Source organism: Meleagris gallopavo, chromosome 7 (assembly GCF_905368555.1).
Source record: "Meleagris gallopavo chromosome 7, MGAL_WU_HG_1.1, whole genome shotgun sequence".
Taxonomy (NCBI): domain Eukaryota; kingdom Metazoa; phylum Chordata; class Aves; order Galliformes; family Phasianidae; genus Meleagris; species Meleagris gallopavo.
The window spans coordinates 12,313,158-12,330,037 of NC_139410.1; the positions used below are offsets into that span (position 1 = coordinate 12,313,158).

A 16,880-nucleotide genomic window follows, 5' to 3' on the forward strand; every position below is an offset into this window, starting at 1 on the left:
TTATTTATTTTTTAAATGTCATTTTATGACATAAGCACTATGTGCTTCTCAGAGACAAGGAGCTGAAACAGAAGGATGAAGATCAGTTCAGGTTCCCATTTAAAATTCTCAAGACCTGATTCCCCTTGCCTTCCACTCCCTCTTCCGTAGCTTTGTGTGTATATAGTATTTCGTGGGCTTACAGCACTATTACCACTGACTTCCCTTGCAGCCTGAATACAAGCAGCACTTCTGCACATCAGAACACATGCAGGTCAGGCATCAGTAACGTGAGGAGCAGACTGAAGGTTTACAGTTTGGTTTAAGGAACTGAAAGATGTATTTATCCCTGCAATTTTTCTTTGGAAATATTTGGTCTTTTAATATAAACTCACACTGTGAAGAATTCTTTGTAGCTGCTTTATGATGTGCATTTCACTACTAAGTACTGATTTGGCAAAATTTACTCCTGCAGGTAATGCTCATTCTTTTTGGTATCTTTAAAATTAAAACTGGTGGGCTTGTTTGTTTGTTTTTAGAAAAGAAACTCTAGAAGCTTTGATCAAACCATTTTGGCTTTTTTTTTCCCCCTCAGAAGTCAGCATCTGGGTGGATAATGAAACAATAAAAATAGAGGCATGTGAATAACTATACTATATTGGATTTCTCTTTTATAATGTTTCTGTTTGCCAACAGAAGTATCACAATTGGTATCTTAAAAAAAAAAAAAACAAAACAAAAACACAGCCCTTTTTTGAATATTGGAATTTATGCCAACTGCAGATAGGAGGAAAAATTGTAATTACAGGGAAAAAACCAACAACAAAAAAAATCAATGCCAGATCCTCTGTTCTGGTCCTATGGCACCATTCTCACAACAAAAGACTTGAAATCAGCCAGAGCAAATTTACTGAGGCTTTTGTCTGCAACCTTTGAAAGTAAAACCAACTTCCACTGAAGGATGCAAGCTTCCTAGTATTGAGTTCTAGCTTTGTCTGTCCTTCACTTTACTAGGTCCTGACAGCAACTCTAGAGAGGAACTGAACCCTGCAGAAGCTTTCAGTAAAACAGTTAGGGTTCCATTGCTGACAATTATTATCCTGAAATTGGGAAATTGCAGAGTTAGCATCTGCCTCTCTCCAGTGAATTCTGTGCTTTGCTCCATGCCCACCAGTCACATCTAAATAGGATATTTCTTTCCTACTCCCTTCAGTCTGTCAACATACCAAGTGAGCTACAAGAGAACAGGAAAGAGACGGTCTTCCCAAAGAAACAACCAATATTGAAACAGGCTGTGTGAGCAACTGTCCCCAGGACTTCACCAACCACTACATGCCTACTCTCTGGCCATGCAGGACAAGAAAAACCATGAGCAAAACAAGAGGAAGAAGGCTCTGCAAGAATTAGTGCCAGCATGGCCAGAAGGACTATGTGCTGTCAATGGACTTGAAAATCTGAAAGTGATGCTTTCAGGTTATAGATTGGCTTCCACACAGATACCATCCCACCCACAGTCTTCTTTTAAACATAAGAACTAGCTTGAAGTGGAAGGAACAACTAAAAAGAGAATTTTTACAACATAAAGAGAAAACCAGAACAGTGGGAATCAGATGTAGAATAACCTTACCATAGCCATCAAACTACGGAGAAAAAAAGAGCTTTTAAGCTTTTTAAGAACACCAAATATGCATAAGTTTGGTCTCAAGTTCAAGAACTGGGAAATTAAAACCAGTCCTAACAGAACTGCAAGCCCAAGTTAATGATTTCTTCATAACCAGATAGCTGGACATCAATAAGCTGATGTGTCAATGGCTTGTTCTGCATAAAGCCCTCAATGCTAATGCTGTTCTGAGCACTGGATTAGATATTTACTGAGTCTTCAGTCTCAATATGAATGTTATGGTATTTGCTGCTTACACTTAATAGGGAGTCAGCGGTAATACAGAAAAGGATGAGCATATGAATTGATACATAACTGACAATAAGACAAGCGAAATCAGAACAGGTTAAAAACAAGGTCGCACACTTTGGTACAATAAAATTAATTTCTGATCTAGCTGAGCCTCCTCAGTGAGAAAATATCTGAAACGACACTACGCTGTGACAACCATGGTAACTCCACTACAAAGAAAAAAAACCTACGACATGCAGCTCTGATCATCTTTGTTCAAGGAAGAAGATTTCAAAGTGAAACAGTTACAAGGAAGAGTTACCAAGTGATGCAGTTAACAGGCAAAATTAAGACTAATGAGAAAATTCATCTTGTAAGATATTAGGCAGAAAAGCAAGGCAAACAGAAGTATACTTTCAAAGGGCTGCATAGTACCATTGCTGAAATAAGAGGAAAGTATTTGCTGGTAGTCGACTGTAACTCAAGAAAATGCTTTCTACTCCTCTATGAAATGCTTTCCATTTGGGCTGCCACAGGCATATACAGGAAAAAAACTCTCCTTCTCTTATGTCAGAAAAAAAAAACAAAACATTCCAATAGGGCAGTTAATCAAGAATGATATTCTGGGTACTCACGGAGTGCTGTGCAGGTACTTACCTGAGCTAAGTAGCACAGCTGAACTGAAAGACCCACTAAAAATAATGCTGTTCCATAAGACATACAAATAACAATGTAATTCTTTTCTTCAGAGTTAATTTCTGAAGCGTATTGCCATGCACAGCTTTTATTACATGAAGATGTACATTAATAAACAGCAACCCATTTTATACAATACAACATTATTTCAAATATGGAAGATAAACACTGTATAAGATATTATTCCAGAAGTGAACTGGACTAAAAATATCAATTAGTGGTAGCTATCTTCAAAATTGTTCTGATTGATGATAGGGCAACAAGACAGAACTTCACAGTAAAAATAGGAATGAGAAGAATCATTGAAAGTGAAGAATTATAAATGCTTCCATGCCGAAAATCAAGCTTCAAAAGGGAAGGTAACTGGTGGATACGTTGTATTACAAAATAAAAATACATTCCCCTACCCCACCACAACACATCTCCATTGTGGAGGTACGTAATTTTTAACTTTTAGTCACTCTAAAAATACAATTAATGTCCCCTAACCCCACTTCAGCCAGTAGCTCATTTAATTCAGTGCTCTTCTCGTTACATCTCATACACCAAAATGCAAGTTAGAGGGCCAGATGTATTATCTGGGAAGTTTTCCAAATTCATTAACTCTCTGGCACCAATGATTTTAGGATACTCACTGCCAGCACTAAATATTATGCCCTGCTCCTGGAGGAAAAGGATTAATAAAATGAGGAATTAGGCAGTGGCTGTTGGTCTCTTTGGTCACAACAAGTCACTAAAAGAACCACAGTACCTGCCAAAGCTGATCACAGCCAACTTCTTAGTACCAAGTACTTTGAAGATATTCCTAAACATCTGCAGAACATTCACAACAAAGCTTTAGGAAGTGCAGATACTGCTTGAAGGAACTCAAAACCAGGGAAAGAGCTGGCAGGAAGGTTGTAAATCAAGTTCTAGCTATGGAGTGGTAAACATCACCCAGACACGTTACAGTTACATCTGTACTTTCCCCTCAGTCTCAGAACATATCATCTGGGGCAACTCATTCTGCCTTCTGAAATGGATGCTGCCTTACTGCCAGCAGCTACAAAGCTGATGACTGAAGAGCCTTATAACACCCTCGCAGTGGAAGAGACCTGATGGATCCACTTCTTGTTTTCAGCCTTCTTTTTAAGGCCAAGGAGAGAGGAGTTCCATGAAGAAAAAAACAAAGTCATGCAGGCACTTTCATGCTACCATCAGAATGGCTCTCTGATTTAAAAGCCAATATACAATATACCCCCTCTACAACTCTAAACATTAAATTTGCTTTTCTGGCTGCAGTGGTTTGGTTTGAATAACCACAGTTTGAAAGGAAAGCACAAATTTATGTATGCTTTACATTTTCTGAAACTTACTGTTTCTTATTCTTTGATTATGATTAATGCCAACTTTCTTGTTTTACATTCTGCCATCTCCAATCACTTCACATTTAGTAACAGCTCTTACCATTTCCCTGAGCATATTCCAGCATCCAGAGATTCCAAGACCTCCAGTTCTAATAACCTCTTCTGCAGAATGGTGATGTCTACCATTCCCTGTAGCATTGTGTCCTAACACAGTTATACTACTTCAGCTCTCAGTGAAGGCTTTATTTCCACATGACACAGCACTGCTCATGTAGACACATTCACCATACTTAACAGTTCTCCTACCCTCACATCGGCCCAACTTAGAGCAGAAACTTCCAGCAAATACATGAACAGTGGCAGCCTCAGCACAGACAGTTATAGGGAAAAGCATCATCAGATCTCAGTAGGGCAATCCATGTCCCAGGCTACAGATAGTTCATGCCAGCACTGTGCAATCTACTAGAGTATTTCAGCTTGCCACAAGTACAGACCTCTGTAGAAATACCTTCACTTCTGCCCACTGCAAACAGACACAGACCACAGAAAGTTGATTGCTTATTTCACATACTATCCTGTCCTACAGTAAATAGACACACTCCTTACAGCTATTAGAATTCTGCACGCCTGTTTAATTTTATATTACCAAAGCATTCTGTTTCTTTTATAGCCTCTTGACCTGCTTCACTGAATTCTGCACAGAGCAATACTCAGCAAAGTTGACCAGCAACAGAAAAAGCAACTATGTTGTATAAGCATTCAAATACACCCGCATGTTAATACAGCAATGTGTCCAGAATCCCTTCAGGAAAGGAGGGGAAAAAAAAAAAGAGTAGAATAAATATCAATGCACAAGTGTCTTGGCTGGGAAAATTCTGGTGTGGTGGATTTATTTTCTTTTTCTCCTACACTTATTTCTCCCGCTTCTGTATCAGACAGCAGCATTAATGTTGGAGCATGACATTCCCCAGGTAACATTAAACAAAGTTCCTGCCCCTTCCTCTGCTCCTCCAGTAAGGAACGATCCCCAAGGAAAAAAGCTGTTTGCTTTGCAATCCTTGGATGCCAACAAGTCACACTGGGTGATGCATAATTCCCATACTGCTAAGATGTGATGGAAAGGAATTAAAGCTTTCACCTCAACTGTTTACTTTTGAAGATTGCAGTTTGGCTATCTGTCAGACCAGGCCTTCTCCTCTGAGAAAAGACTATCATTACTGCCTGGCAGATTTTCCTTTCCAAGTCTACTCATGCGGAAGAAAGAGGCATTCCTGACACCCAAAATCACTCTCTGGTATCTTGGTCTAATAAACTTTAAATGGCAGCTTTAGCCAGCACTTTCCCAGCTATGCATTCACCGGAGAACTTTATACAGTTCCTAACTGTGGGAACTCATGTTTCACTCCATGGGGGTCAAAGTGAAAAATCTGTCTTTGGTACCCTTACTGTGCACAAGCTTCCTTCAAAGAGAAGCTCAAGTTGCTAGACTTTTAGGTGGATGTATGTTCACTTTTTTCCTTAAGATGGAGATATGGAAAGGACTTCCTCTATTTAAAACACGGTTGTTTTATGACTTTGGTAGTACAGATTATTCATGGGTGAAACACTGAAATAAAAGCTTCCACTGGAACCTATGCTTTTACAGTATCATTTTTTCTCTGGTACTGCAGCTTTCTATGATGTAAAATGACCCTATCCAGTCTCCATGGCTCTTAAGGAAAACTGTCCTTCTTTTTTGTCCAAGCTGCTACCTTCACTGTTCTGGCTCTTATGAAAGCCTCTCCCTGCATGTCAAATTCAGCTGTTTCTGGGACTGCTCAATCTCTTCTCACTCCCCAGGGCATGACTAGATGAAGAGCATAGCAGCCTGGACACAGCTAGAAGATAGCCACAACCCTTTAGCCAACTAACACCACACAGGCAAACATGCACAAAACTATGTTTAACAGACCATTAAACCATTTCCTATTCATATATAAAGATTCAATTTTAGTTTAGTCTTCAGGATAAGAAATAGAGATTCAAACTTGCTTCTCCACTTCCATTCTTTCAGCATAGATATCTCTAAGGAACTGCAAGTTTTCTTTCATCCATGCTTTCTCTCTAAAATGTGTCTCTCTACCACCTCCCACCCCAGCCAACTTCCTTCAGCTCAGGGTGATCCTATGAGTTCCAGTCAGTTACAAAAAACATTTTTCTCCAGAGCTTTCTTTTTCTTGCTCCCTTGGTTAAACCAGAAGAATACTATTCTTTTCTGCAGAATTATTTTTTTCTGCTAGGTTAGCTCCCTAAAACAGCACATCATAGAACTGCAAGAGGAATAATGCTCACACCGGGAGGAAAAGGGGCAAAAACACATGGCCAGGCATTCATGAATACAACGGTATCCTGAGATTCTTCATGTGGAGACAGGAAAATATTAAATCAAATGCCATGTTATAAAACCTGTATTACAGACTCCTGGTTTCATAATTTTGCTGCAGTTGCTCTATGCTCACCCCTTCTCTACACCCTAAATCTTGTACAAGGATATTGGGAGAAACAGGTTTCTCTTGCAAGTTTGTCTTTTTTCCTAAGAGCTCAATCCATTCATCTTCATGACCACAGCTCAAAGACCAAAAGGATACTCTGCTATAACATAACACAACACAGACAAGAAGTCATTAGCAGAACACAAAGATAATCCATAAAATTTAAGTGAATCAATGATTTAATAGAGGATTCTTGCAATTAAATAATGAAACAGCAGAGATGCTCTTCATTGTCCAGATGGTCTTTTTTTTTTTTTCCTGCTCTCCTGCCACTGAGAAAGTAGTTATATCCATGGCAAGTAAAAGACTATCCCCTTTTTTCTTATTTTTGTTTTAAAAATCAATGCAAATTTGTCCTTTGAATTTGATACAGTTAGACATGGCCAGATCTGATAGCTGGATGCCTCCAAAAGGCACAGTTCTCACATCCGTCCTCTTGCAGTTTCCCTTCTACGGGTTTGTCTCTCAAAAGGGAGCTTGAAGGAGATCAGTCTAGTACTACTCACTTTTCTCTTTCCCATGTTAGGTTTCTGACTGGTTTATTACTCTCAACAATCTCAACAGCTAAACTATGTGACTTAAATAAAAGAAAAATGTGAACCTTGCAGCTGAAGGTAGGTGGGAAGGTAAGTATGCCTCTTTCAGCAGCAGCAAGTTTTTAGACTAACACTAACATCAAACTCCACCCTCAAGCAAAGGATTTTTTTAGCCACCAGCTGACTTTCTCAGGACCTAACATAAAAGGGGTCACAATGATCATCATCACACAGCTAATAAAGTCTTCAAAAACAAACAGAAAAAAGTCAAAAGAAGAGATACAGCTGGTGAATTGCTGGGGGCACAAAATGACTCTTCTCGGAGTAAGAGCGATAACTTGTTTCCTTACATAGAAAAGACCCACACAGCTTGGTTGTCCGTGAGAGCTGCTTATCAGCCATACATGCCTGACAGGCAAGGACTGCACTGATTGCCAGCCTGGCACTCAAAAAAGCATCTTAAACTGCTCTTCATTCACATTCAATGATACAAGTTCTGTTAATTTGGAATAACTGAAGCACAGGAACTTGTAAGTGTTCAGCCTTCCTTTTCCTGAGTCAATGAAAAATCCAGCTTTGCACACAGGAGTACATACCACATTATAGTACAAAAAAAAAAAAAAAAAAATAGATTGCTGCATTAGTCTCATTTCTAATAGCCTCTTTAAAAAAAGGTATCTGGAATGTCCAGTTTGAGCTTCTCTATCTTGATCAGAAAATATGAGAACGTCACACAAATTCTATTTTTGTTCCCCACTACCTCTTTTCCATATTACTTTCAGAACTGCCCTTGTACTTGAAAAATAAAGTCCACAACAGAAAGGGTAGTAAAGCCTTACTGGCATCGAGTACTAAGTAAATTATGTATCACCCTGGTTTCATTAGACAAGCTGTGTTTGAAGACCAAACAAAAAAAAACCCACAAAAAATCAACAAAGATAAGTAGGCAGAAACTGAATGAAAGCCAAGCATTTTAACTTCTAGATTACAAATCCTTATATATCATGACTACATAATGGATTCAGTGTAACATCCTTGACTTTAGATCTTACCAACCAGATGAACAGTAGAAAATATTAACTCTGCAAGTGACCTGCAGGAAAATGCAACCTTATTTTTCATTTCTTGGCTGCATGCATAAACACACATTCTTAGATGACAGCAATTTCATTGGAAATACATAAGCCAAAGCAATGTTTTGCTTAGAGAAGCATAATTGAAGTTAATAATAAATAGAAAAGAATCATCCAAGAAGAGAAGTCCAAAATAAAGGTAAAAGAATGAAAATCTTCTGAAAATATTTCCATCAATAGACTATAAAGCTTAAAACAAAGTTTGAAGGTTAATATCCAAGAACGCTGGTTATACAGTGCACTGCATCATCACAGAAAGATGCACTGGAATTGCTCAGGTATACCTCAGTCTACAAAGCAAGCAATTCCTCCTTCACGCTTGCAAGAATAACTGACATAGCCACATATTATGCTTTTATTATGAAAGAAAAATGAAATGAGGTAGAATCAGCCCTTTTCTCCTCTCACAAATGCAAAGGCAAGTGTCAGATTCTATATGCCTCAAGATTTCAGTTAGGTAGTGGCAAGCTCCATGTTTGGACACGTACCTCACGTGTGTAAGTCAGGCAGCTCAGCCATTTACAAGTCTTTTTGACTGCAACAGTGATAGACCTGGTTATTATATAAATTCTTATGAACTCAGAACTAAACCCAATGCCCCTTTTGAAAAACTCATTTTTAATGCTATAGACATGCTACAGCTGTGAAAAGGCTTGTTCAATAAATTATGAGTGTGGAAAGAGGAGAGCAGAATACTATTTCCTTAAACAGCACTTTAACACAACTGCGTTACCTGGAAATCAAAACAAAACAGGAGCCAAACTTTCTACAGTAGCATTGGTCCCATTCTATCCAAACATGCCCACTGGCAGCCACTAAGATTTCTGTCATGACTTCTGTCTCTACCATAAGAATCCAGCAAAATCCTTGGCTAAGAAAAAGCACTTTGTGCAACATAAGCATGCATAAACCACTGGGTTTTGCTAGTGTTCCACTAGCTCAACCTCTGCCTGATCCCCCCAGTTTAAAAAGGAAAGTTCTCTTCTAAGCCTAAGCTTTGCCTTCTCTTTTGAGCCTGAATTCAGACAGCAGAATAAGCTTAGTCTAGCACCTATTCACGCTTTCACCAAAACAACCTTCAACTGCTTAGTGTGCCTGCACATCAGGCCATACCCTGTACCACTGAAAAATAGAGTTCCTCAAATAAAAATAATTTTATGTTTGTATTTGAAAACTTACCAGCGGCCAAGCATACCTCAGGTTAAAAAATGTAATAACCTACAGTATAGCAGTATTATAACTGCTCTTCTACTCTTTTGAATTACTTCCTAAAAATGGTACTTGTGTTGGAATATACTAGGCACAGTGTCCAGAAGCAACTTGCAGCCATTCTCAAAAAACAGCTGGGGATCATCCTAGCCCATTCAACTTTAAAGTCAAAAGGAAGATTTATTTTCATTTGCACTGATGCAATCTCAGCACTGCATAAAGTTATTTAATCTACCAATGCAACATTGGCTTTTGCAATAGGCAGGAGAGCCTTCCTGAAGGTAAGGATGGAGCTTAACGCATTGCAGTGGGTCATAAAAATCTAGCAATAAACTAACTTTTCTACCACTTCTGTCCTAAACCATAATCTTAATCATCATTCTAGCCTTAATGAAATTTGGCACTAAAAGCATGCAGAGATGCATCAAGACCTTTAACCCACTTTATTATAAGCCAACTCCAGCCCTAGTCTGAATCCCATTTGAACAACAACTCAGTTAATCCACGTGAAGCAGTACAGATTGGAATCTAACAGAGCTGTTGACACCTAGCTCTCATCAAAGCTCTGTCCTTGTAGGACTAAACTATATACTCACCTCCTCAGACCTTCTTTCCCAGAATGCTGATCCTTCCCAAGGTTGAACCATAACCATGTAGTCACAGTAGCAACAAAATGTAAAATAAGGGTCATTATTTGACAAAATGCATCCTTCAAATTACCCCAGTGAACCCTTTCCTACTTGGGTAGGTACCTCTTGCCATACAGTATTAATATAAAGTAGCCAAAGACTCAGCTTGGTAACGGAGCTACCCTACAGCACTTAATAGTGCCAGTAGAAATCTATAGCCCAGTGTTGCATCCCTTGCATAACAACCAGCAAGAAAATAAGATCTGCAACTCATCTTGCCTCAGAACTGTCTCCAAACATAATCCAAGCCAAAAGCATGGTCTAGTGACATTAAAATAAAAATAGGAAAGCTTTTTTGCCCATTTTGCTAATTAATATGTCAGAGCTCATAAAGAAAGACTCATCAGCTTTTCTCCAGCACTGCATCATCTGAAAGAGCTGTGTCAGCAGAGACCTCAGCAGACAGTCAATACATATTAAAAGTGTTCTAAGCAATAAATCAGAACACACAAAAAAAATTTGGAAGGAAAAAAAAAAACATAGCCAGAAAGAATTCAGTATTCTACATTCAATATAAAACAGGTTATACGTGTTGTAAAAACAATCCTGCCGTTCCCTAGCTGTTCTGTAACTACTTTTCTAAAATGCTAATGAGATTATGAAAAGTTGAGTTCATATTCACTGATTTCTCATCTTTGTGAATTTGCTCTGCTCTAATATAGAGGCCCCACTTGTCTGCTTCTCCTCATGGAGTGGTTTTTAAGGAATGCAGACTCACTTTTGCTAAGCACAGAGAAGACTGCAGTAGAAAAAAAGTCCTCCTTTTACAGAATTTAGGAAGAGAAGGTATCTTACACACACACTTTGCCCCAAAGGACAAAGCAGCCACATCAACACAGCATTCCAGTGCTTGTGCAGTGGTGCCGCAGAAAGCATTTGCAACAACACTAATGCCTGTAAGCTTTGCAGGAGTACTCCTCCTCTGAAAAGAGAGGCCAGCTATGGGAACCAGAATTCTGTTCTGAAATTCTGAAGCATTTCTATTGCATTTCTGTGAAAATAAAATACAAGCATGATCCTCCAGCCATCTTCCCATGCAACATGTTTAGTTTCAGTGTATATCCAGACATGCTTCTAAAATCAGATCTATTTTTTTATGGAAAAGAATATGGAACAGCTGTTTGTGGGTGCAGTACATAAAAAGACAGGAAGATGGGCTGCAGAACAGATCCTTTTCATGTCTTGGTCTTCTGCAGGGTTGTGGTAACGCTTTATGAAATTAACACAAACTAACTCCTGAGCTCAGTAACATGTAACATGCAAAGAATACAGGAGCTATAGCAAAAGCTGGGACAAAATGCTTCAAGAGCCACTGCCTCAGAAGGAACAGAAAGGATATTTCCCCAGAGAGAATTACTCATCTGTGTATTTCACAGAACAAGTCATGTTGCAGGAGAGAAGGGATAATTGCATTGATTGTCAGTAGGTGATAATTAATTCTGTAGAGAAATATGCTTAATTTCCTGAAGTCTAGAATGGGATGGAAACTCTTCTTTATATAATGAGAAATTAAGTGTTTTGCTCCCAGCACAAGAAGCTGCAATATCTCCCTTAGAGCTTTCTTAAAAAAGGTGCCTACAGGAAGGCAGAAGACAGCACAATGAAAGATGTTACAACAAGAGTTCTGCAATGCAATGGAATGCCAGAAACATACGTACACGATACAAATTCCAAATATCAAATAGTAAAAAGAGATCAGGTAAAAAGAACTTTACATTCTTGAACAAACCTTTAATAGAACAACAAAAAAGCTGAAAGTGCAGCTTGATTTCTTTTCATGAGGGGACAGAAAATGGAACCTTAAAGGGGAAAATAACGTTTCAACAGTATCTGAAGAATATTTAAAGTGGACAGAACCAAGAAAATAATTTACAGTCTATCCTTCTCAGAAGTAGCTAGTTGCTTTTATTCTACAAGAAGAACAAAAAGAGAGACAAATGAGACAATCTGTAGGAAATTTTGGCTCTTAGTTGATCTGCTGGCCACAGAGATTTTAGCCTACTAGAAAAAGATCTTAAGTACATGGAAGAGGTCCATGAAAGGTAAGAAAAGCAAACGAGACAGAAGTCAGTAAGCATGGGTACACATTTTCATATAAAATTCTTAGATATCTTCAAAGAGATCAAATTGAAAGCTGCTGTTTTCAATAATCTGGAGAAGTATGCAGAAGAAAGATCAAATGCTGCTAAAAATGGTATAAAGCTTAATAAGTCTGTAATAACTGACTGACAAAGATTTCTGATCTCACCAGGTTTCCTTTCTATATCCTCTGACAGCAGTAAATTCTGGTGATCTTTGGAATACTGCATGATATTGCATGCCTGTTGTGATTTCTCTGCATAGGATAAAAACAAACAAACAAACAAAAAAAACACAGGGGCAACACCCCTTGCTTCTCCTACTTGACAAGAACTTTTCTTTGAAGCTTTCACATTCCCAAAACAAAAAGTTGAAAGATTTTTTTTCTCCACAGGAGTGATAATGTTACAAGACATATGAACTAGCTCTTTATTCAGAAAGAGAATCCAAGAGGCTCACAGACTTAGGAAAGAAGCCAAAAGAATGTAAAAAGAATTTGTCTACTTTAAGTTCAGGAAAAGGTCTTCAGATAAGGAAAATCCATGCCAGAGAACTACAAGATAACAAAACCAAAGGAGGACACCCAGTTGTACAGGGAAGGAATACCATAAACAACCAGGAATCTCATAGCTGACCTTCCTTCACACAAACTCAGCTTTTTAGTTCTGTCAAAGGGGTGGAAAAAGTCAACGTGCAATCATACAGCAAAGGGGCAGCCAAAAACTTCAGGGCTTCCTAACATTAAAAGAGATCACTGAATAACTTGAGTTTTCTAGGAAGTTTTCAAGGTTTCTCATGTCAGTTTATTCATGCCTTGTGAAAATTTACAATCTTACAGCATTTCCTTAAAAGTTCTTATAATATAAGAACTGCAAGTTATACAGTACCATGGTGCGATTTGTGCAAATTGTTTAATAAGTAGGAACAGTAATAACATCACTATGGACTAATTATTCTTTTCCTTTTTTTTTTTTATTACATTGGCCAGAAAAGTTTTAAAAACAGTAATCTCTACTGCATAAGCATGACGGAAGGAAGGAAAAACTCTGATGTTCTTTCTTTTTCTTTTTCTTTTTTTTTAACTATAGAATATTTTTTTGTGTTATCTTCAATAATTCTGGTAGTGAAAGTGGAACTCAGAGCAAGGAGAAAAAGAAAAACTATGCTTTTTGAAGTTTCTATTGTTTAAGCCACTACATGACATGTGAACCCTCATTTTTTTTTTTTTCAGTTTAGGTGTTGCAGACTAAAGAAAGAGACATCTCTTCCTGCAAATGACTCAGCTACATATGCTGCTTGGCAAAGAACAGTACTAATTCATTGCTGCACAACCCAGAATCAAGAAATACAAAGTAATGCCTTAATTTGCAACCTATTTAGGCACCACAGTTTGTGTAGGCTGACTTCATTTACTGACCATCCTACTTTCAGGTTGCTGGCTCTTCCTCCAAAATAGAAGAACAGTTTACCTGATCTGTGTCCGGCCAAGGAACCAACTTTGCTTTCATCTGCCACTGTAGGAATAAAAGAAAAGACACAGAGATGAGAAACTTATTAAAATTCACACGCCTTTGAAGCGCTGTCAAATTATTTCAGACGTGCAGCAGACTAAATCTTTAAATTATAATCATTTGTAAAAATTCTTTTTTTTTTTTTCCCCACCCTAATCCACCTGGGGCACTTCTAAGTCCAAAAACCTGAATCAAAACTCACTGAAACCAATAAAACTACTACCAGCAGTCCTTGTGGATTACAGATCAGGATCCCAGCACTTACACGCCCAAAACTGAGTTGTCAGAAGAGCAATAGCATTTGTAAATAACTCATCTTGCCAGACAAATTACAGGGCATAGGAGAGCTGTAACATTTTCAGATCAAAGACCTCAATTGGTAAAGAGAATCCAGATGTGGAAACCTTCTCATGCACAAGACATCTCACTGACTCATAGGACTCTCTGCAGACAATGAGGTCTCCAAAAAGATTATCTTTCTGAAGGCTTGTGCTTTTTTCATGCTATGATTTATTTTTCAGTTAATCATCCCTGTGTAGAATTTCACAACATCTTGTAAAGACAGATGTTTACAGCACTAGCAGTTTGCAGACAGACTAGTGGAGGAACAATTTCTGAACATAACAAAAATTGTCATTTCTACTGTACTTCAGTTTATTATCATATATCTCATGAAAATAATTAAAACACTGTCCCAGAGGGCTGGCTGGAAGAACCAATCACTATTTCTTAAAATGAATTCTATGCAAAGAAATGGTGCTAATGTAATGTTAGAGATGATAAAACAAGCACAGGAAATGAATGTCAGGCTTCAAAGCTTATCCTTTACTCTGTCTGCCCAAGCATTCCCTTATATTATGCCTTAAAATGTGATTTCTTTATACGATATAATAAATTGTCAAGTCATGCTCAAACCACTATAAATGTGAACTTACACATTCTTTATATAGTGGTCACCATAAAAAGTTTGCAGACGGGGTTATCTGCAGCGGTACAGGAAGATGTCATTTTCTACCCAAGGAAAAGCTCTGCAGCAGTTATTGACATTTAGCAGCTATTACCAGGAAAATAATCATAGAAAATGCTCTCTTATACTGCCCTCCCCACCTCACTTTTTACCCAAAAACCAGCACCAGATTCAGGACTGGAATCATGAATCAATACTTGACTGTTTACCTTGTACCAATTTTTCTAAGCTATCAAACATTTCCCACCATCACTAAAATTAACATCGTTAAATGATGCTATGAGATGTAAATACAAATAAAGTAAGACTAACAACTGTTTGCAGTGTTATGCAGAGGTACTTAAAGACAAAACAGCAAGAGCAGTCAAAATAAAAGGTACTGTACTCTTTAACTTCTAAGTTTTCCTAGTCCCCCAAAACAATGGTAACTATTCAGCTTCTTGCTATGCAATTTAGCTGATCCTACAACTCAAAATGCCCAGACAAGGACTTTCTATAAGGAACAGTTACAACTCTTTTTCCTCCTCTCTCCCCCAGAATTTACCTCTGAGAAGAACACTACCATGGAAAACTTTTGTCCTAAAGGCTAATGCTTTGGCAAGTTATATGATTGTGTGGAAACAAGGGATTATAATAGAAACTGATATGTAACTTCAATTATAGCAGTCACTAATGGCAATCACTGTAATAAATGATAATTAGTTGGGGTAGGCTATGTTACACTATGTAGGAGCTTGAAAAATAATAGATCCCAAGGTTCACAGCATTTCTTAAAACCATGCTGATGCCTGGCTCTGCCTGAAACTAAGTTTTGTTATTAAAAGAGGTAAAGCCATTTGAATTAATCATACTTTACAGACCAGCTTCACATGCAAAAATTAGATTTTAATACTGGAGGGAAAGAAGGAAAAAAAAAAGATTAGGAAATGAAAAATAATCCTACCAGAAAACAAGGTTAGCATTATGCATTTAAACGCACACAAACTGGGGGGCAGAAAAATTGAAGATTTATATCAGTTTGTGCAAAATGTCGGCTTTTCCACAAGACATTTTTCGTTTCATGAGGTATTAAGCCTAGGCAGTAACTTGGAGGGTATCCACCTCTCATTAGAACGGAGTGGCACAGATACGTCTGCTGTTCCATTCATTAGCATCTCTATTCCTTAGGGAACAAACAGAAGATGACAGAAAAGAAGGAAAGGCTAGTGGGAAATAAATACTCATTTCCTTCAACTACTTCATACATGCATAAGTTGAAATTTCTCTAACTGGAGATTTTATTTAGTATCTAAGATGTCTCGTTCCACAAAACAGCATTTCTGAGTACTACTTCGCATGATGTTCAAAATTGATGCAACTGATCAGTTACAACAGAAGTAGTAATTCTCTGGCTTCTTTGCTATGGAAAGAAGCGCTAAATAGGAATGTATTTTTTAAGTTCACAATAATGTTGGTTTATGTTTGCAGAAAGGCACCTGAAAGATTTTAAAGAAGCAAAATATACTGTCTAATCTCAACACTCAAGTAAAAAGAAATATTTCCTTACTGCAACATCAAAAAATAAATTACATTACGAACGTGAAAAATTTCAGGTCAAGAGGATCACACTCAGAATCCACAGTATCTGACTGGCATGTATCAGAAAGACATTTACAACAAAACTTCAACTGCAACTATTTTTATGGGAACACTCTAAACACTGTGTATTTGTGAGCTAGAATTGTTGCACACGATACACTAAAAATAGCAGGGAGAGATTAGTGCAATGAAGTATATACACTCAAAGAAGAAAATTCTCCTTAACTGGTCAAACACTTTACACATTGAAATGTCCCTGAACTCCAGGGGATATCAGTTCATGAAGTTATCAGTGTTTGGGAGCATAAAACACCCTAGTTCATTTAAACCCAACTTCTACTATTTAGGAGCTGCATTGTCATCACAGAAGCCAGTTACATACTCACTGCCAGCACTTTAAAATAATTACTGCAATGGGAGCAATTGATGTTCTACAGCTACATAAGAAAAGCATGTACATTTGAGGGACCAGCAAGACTCTAGAGTATATAAAACAGAATATTACTAAGAAGAACAAATGCCAACAACCAAAACAAAAGGTTAAAAAGCAAACAAACTGTAAGTTAGGAATAAACAATTGTATTCGAATTTCCTATGGTAATTTTCTAGAAGGTTGTTTTGCTTCAAGAAAGCAGGCAGTATTGTTCAGCAGCAGTAAAAGCAACTAGAAAGCATCCATATCCTTTGTATAATCTTTTGGTTGCCATTTCTTTGCCCCACTAAAGATAACCAGTG

The 16,880-nt window shown here is 37.8% G+C and overlaps 1 protein-coding gene across 5 annotated transcripts in view; it reads right to left on the bottom strand.

The window, feature by feature from the left end:
* PARD3B (par-3 family cell polarity regulator beta) overlaps positions 1–16,880 on the bottom strand; it is a 369,189-nt gene that overhangs the window by 151,011 nt on the left and 201,298 nt on the right. For 4 of the 5 annotated variants that reach the window (XM_085228738.1, XM_085228736.1, XM_085228735.1 and 1 more), the window contains one exon: positions 13,559–13,603. The exons of the other annotated variant lie outside the window; for it this stretch is intronic. In XM_085228738.1, the coding sequence (XP_085084864.1) occupies positions 13,559–13,603 (45 nt within the window). The remainder of the gene's footprint in view (positions 1–13,558; positions 13,604–16,880) is intronic. 5 annotated transcript variants of the gene reach the window in all.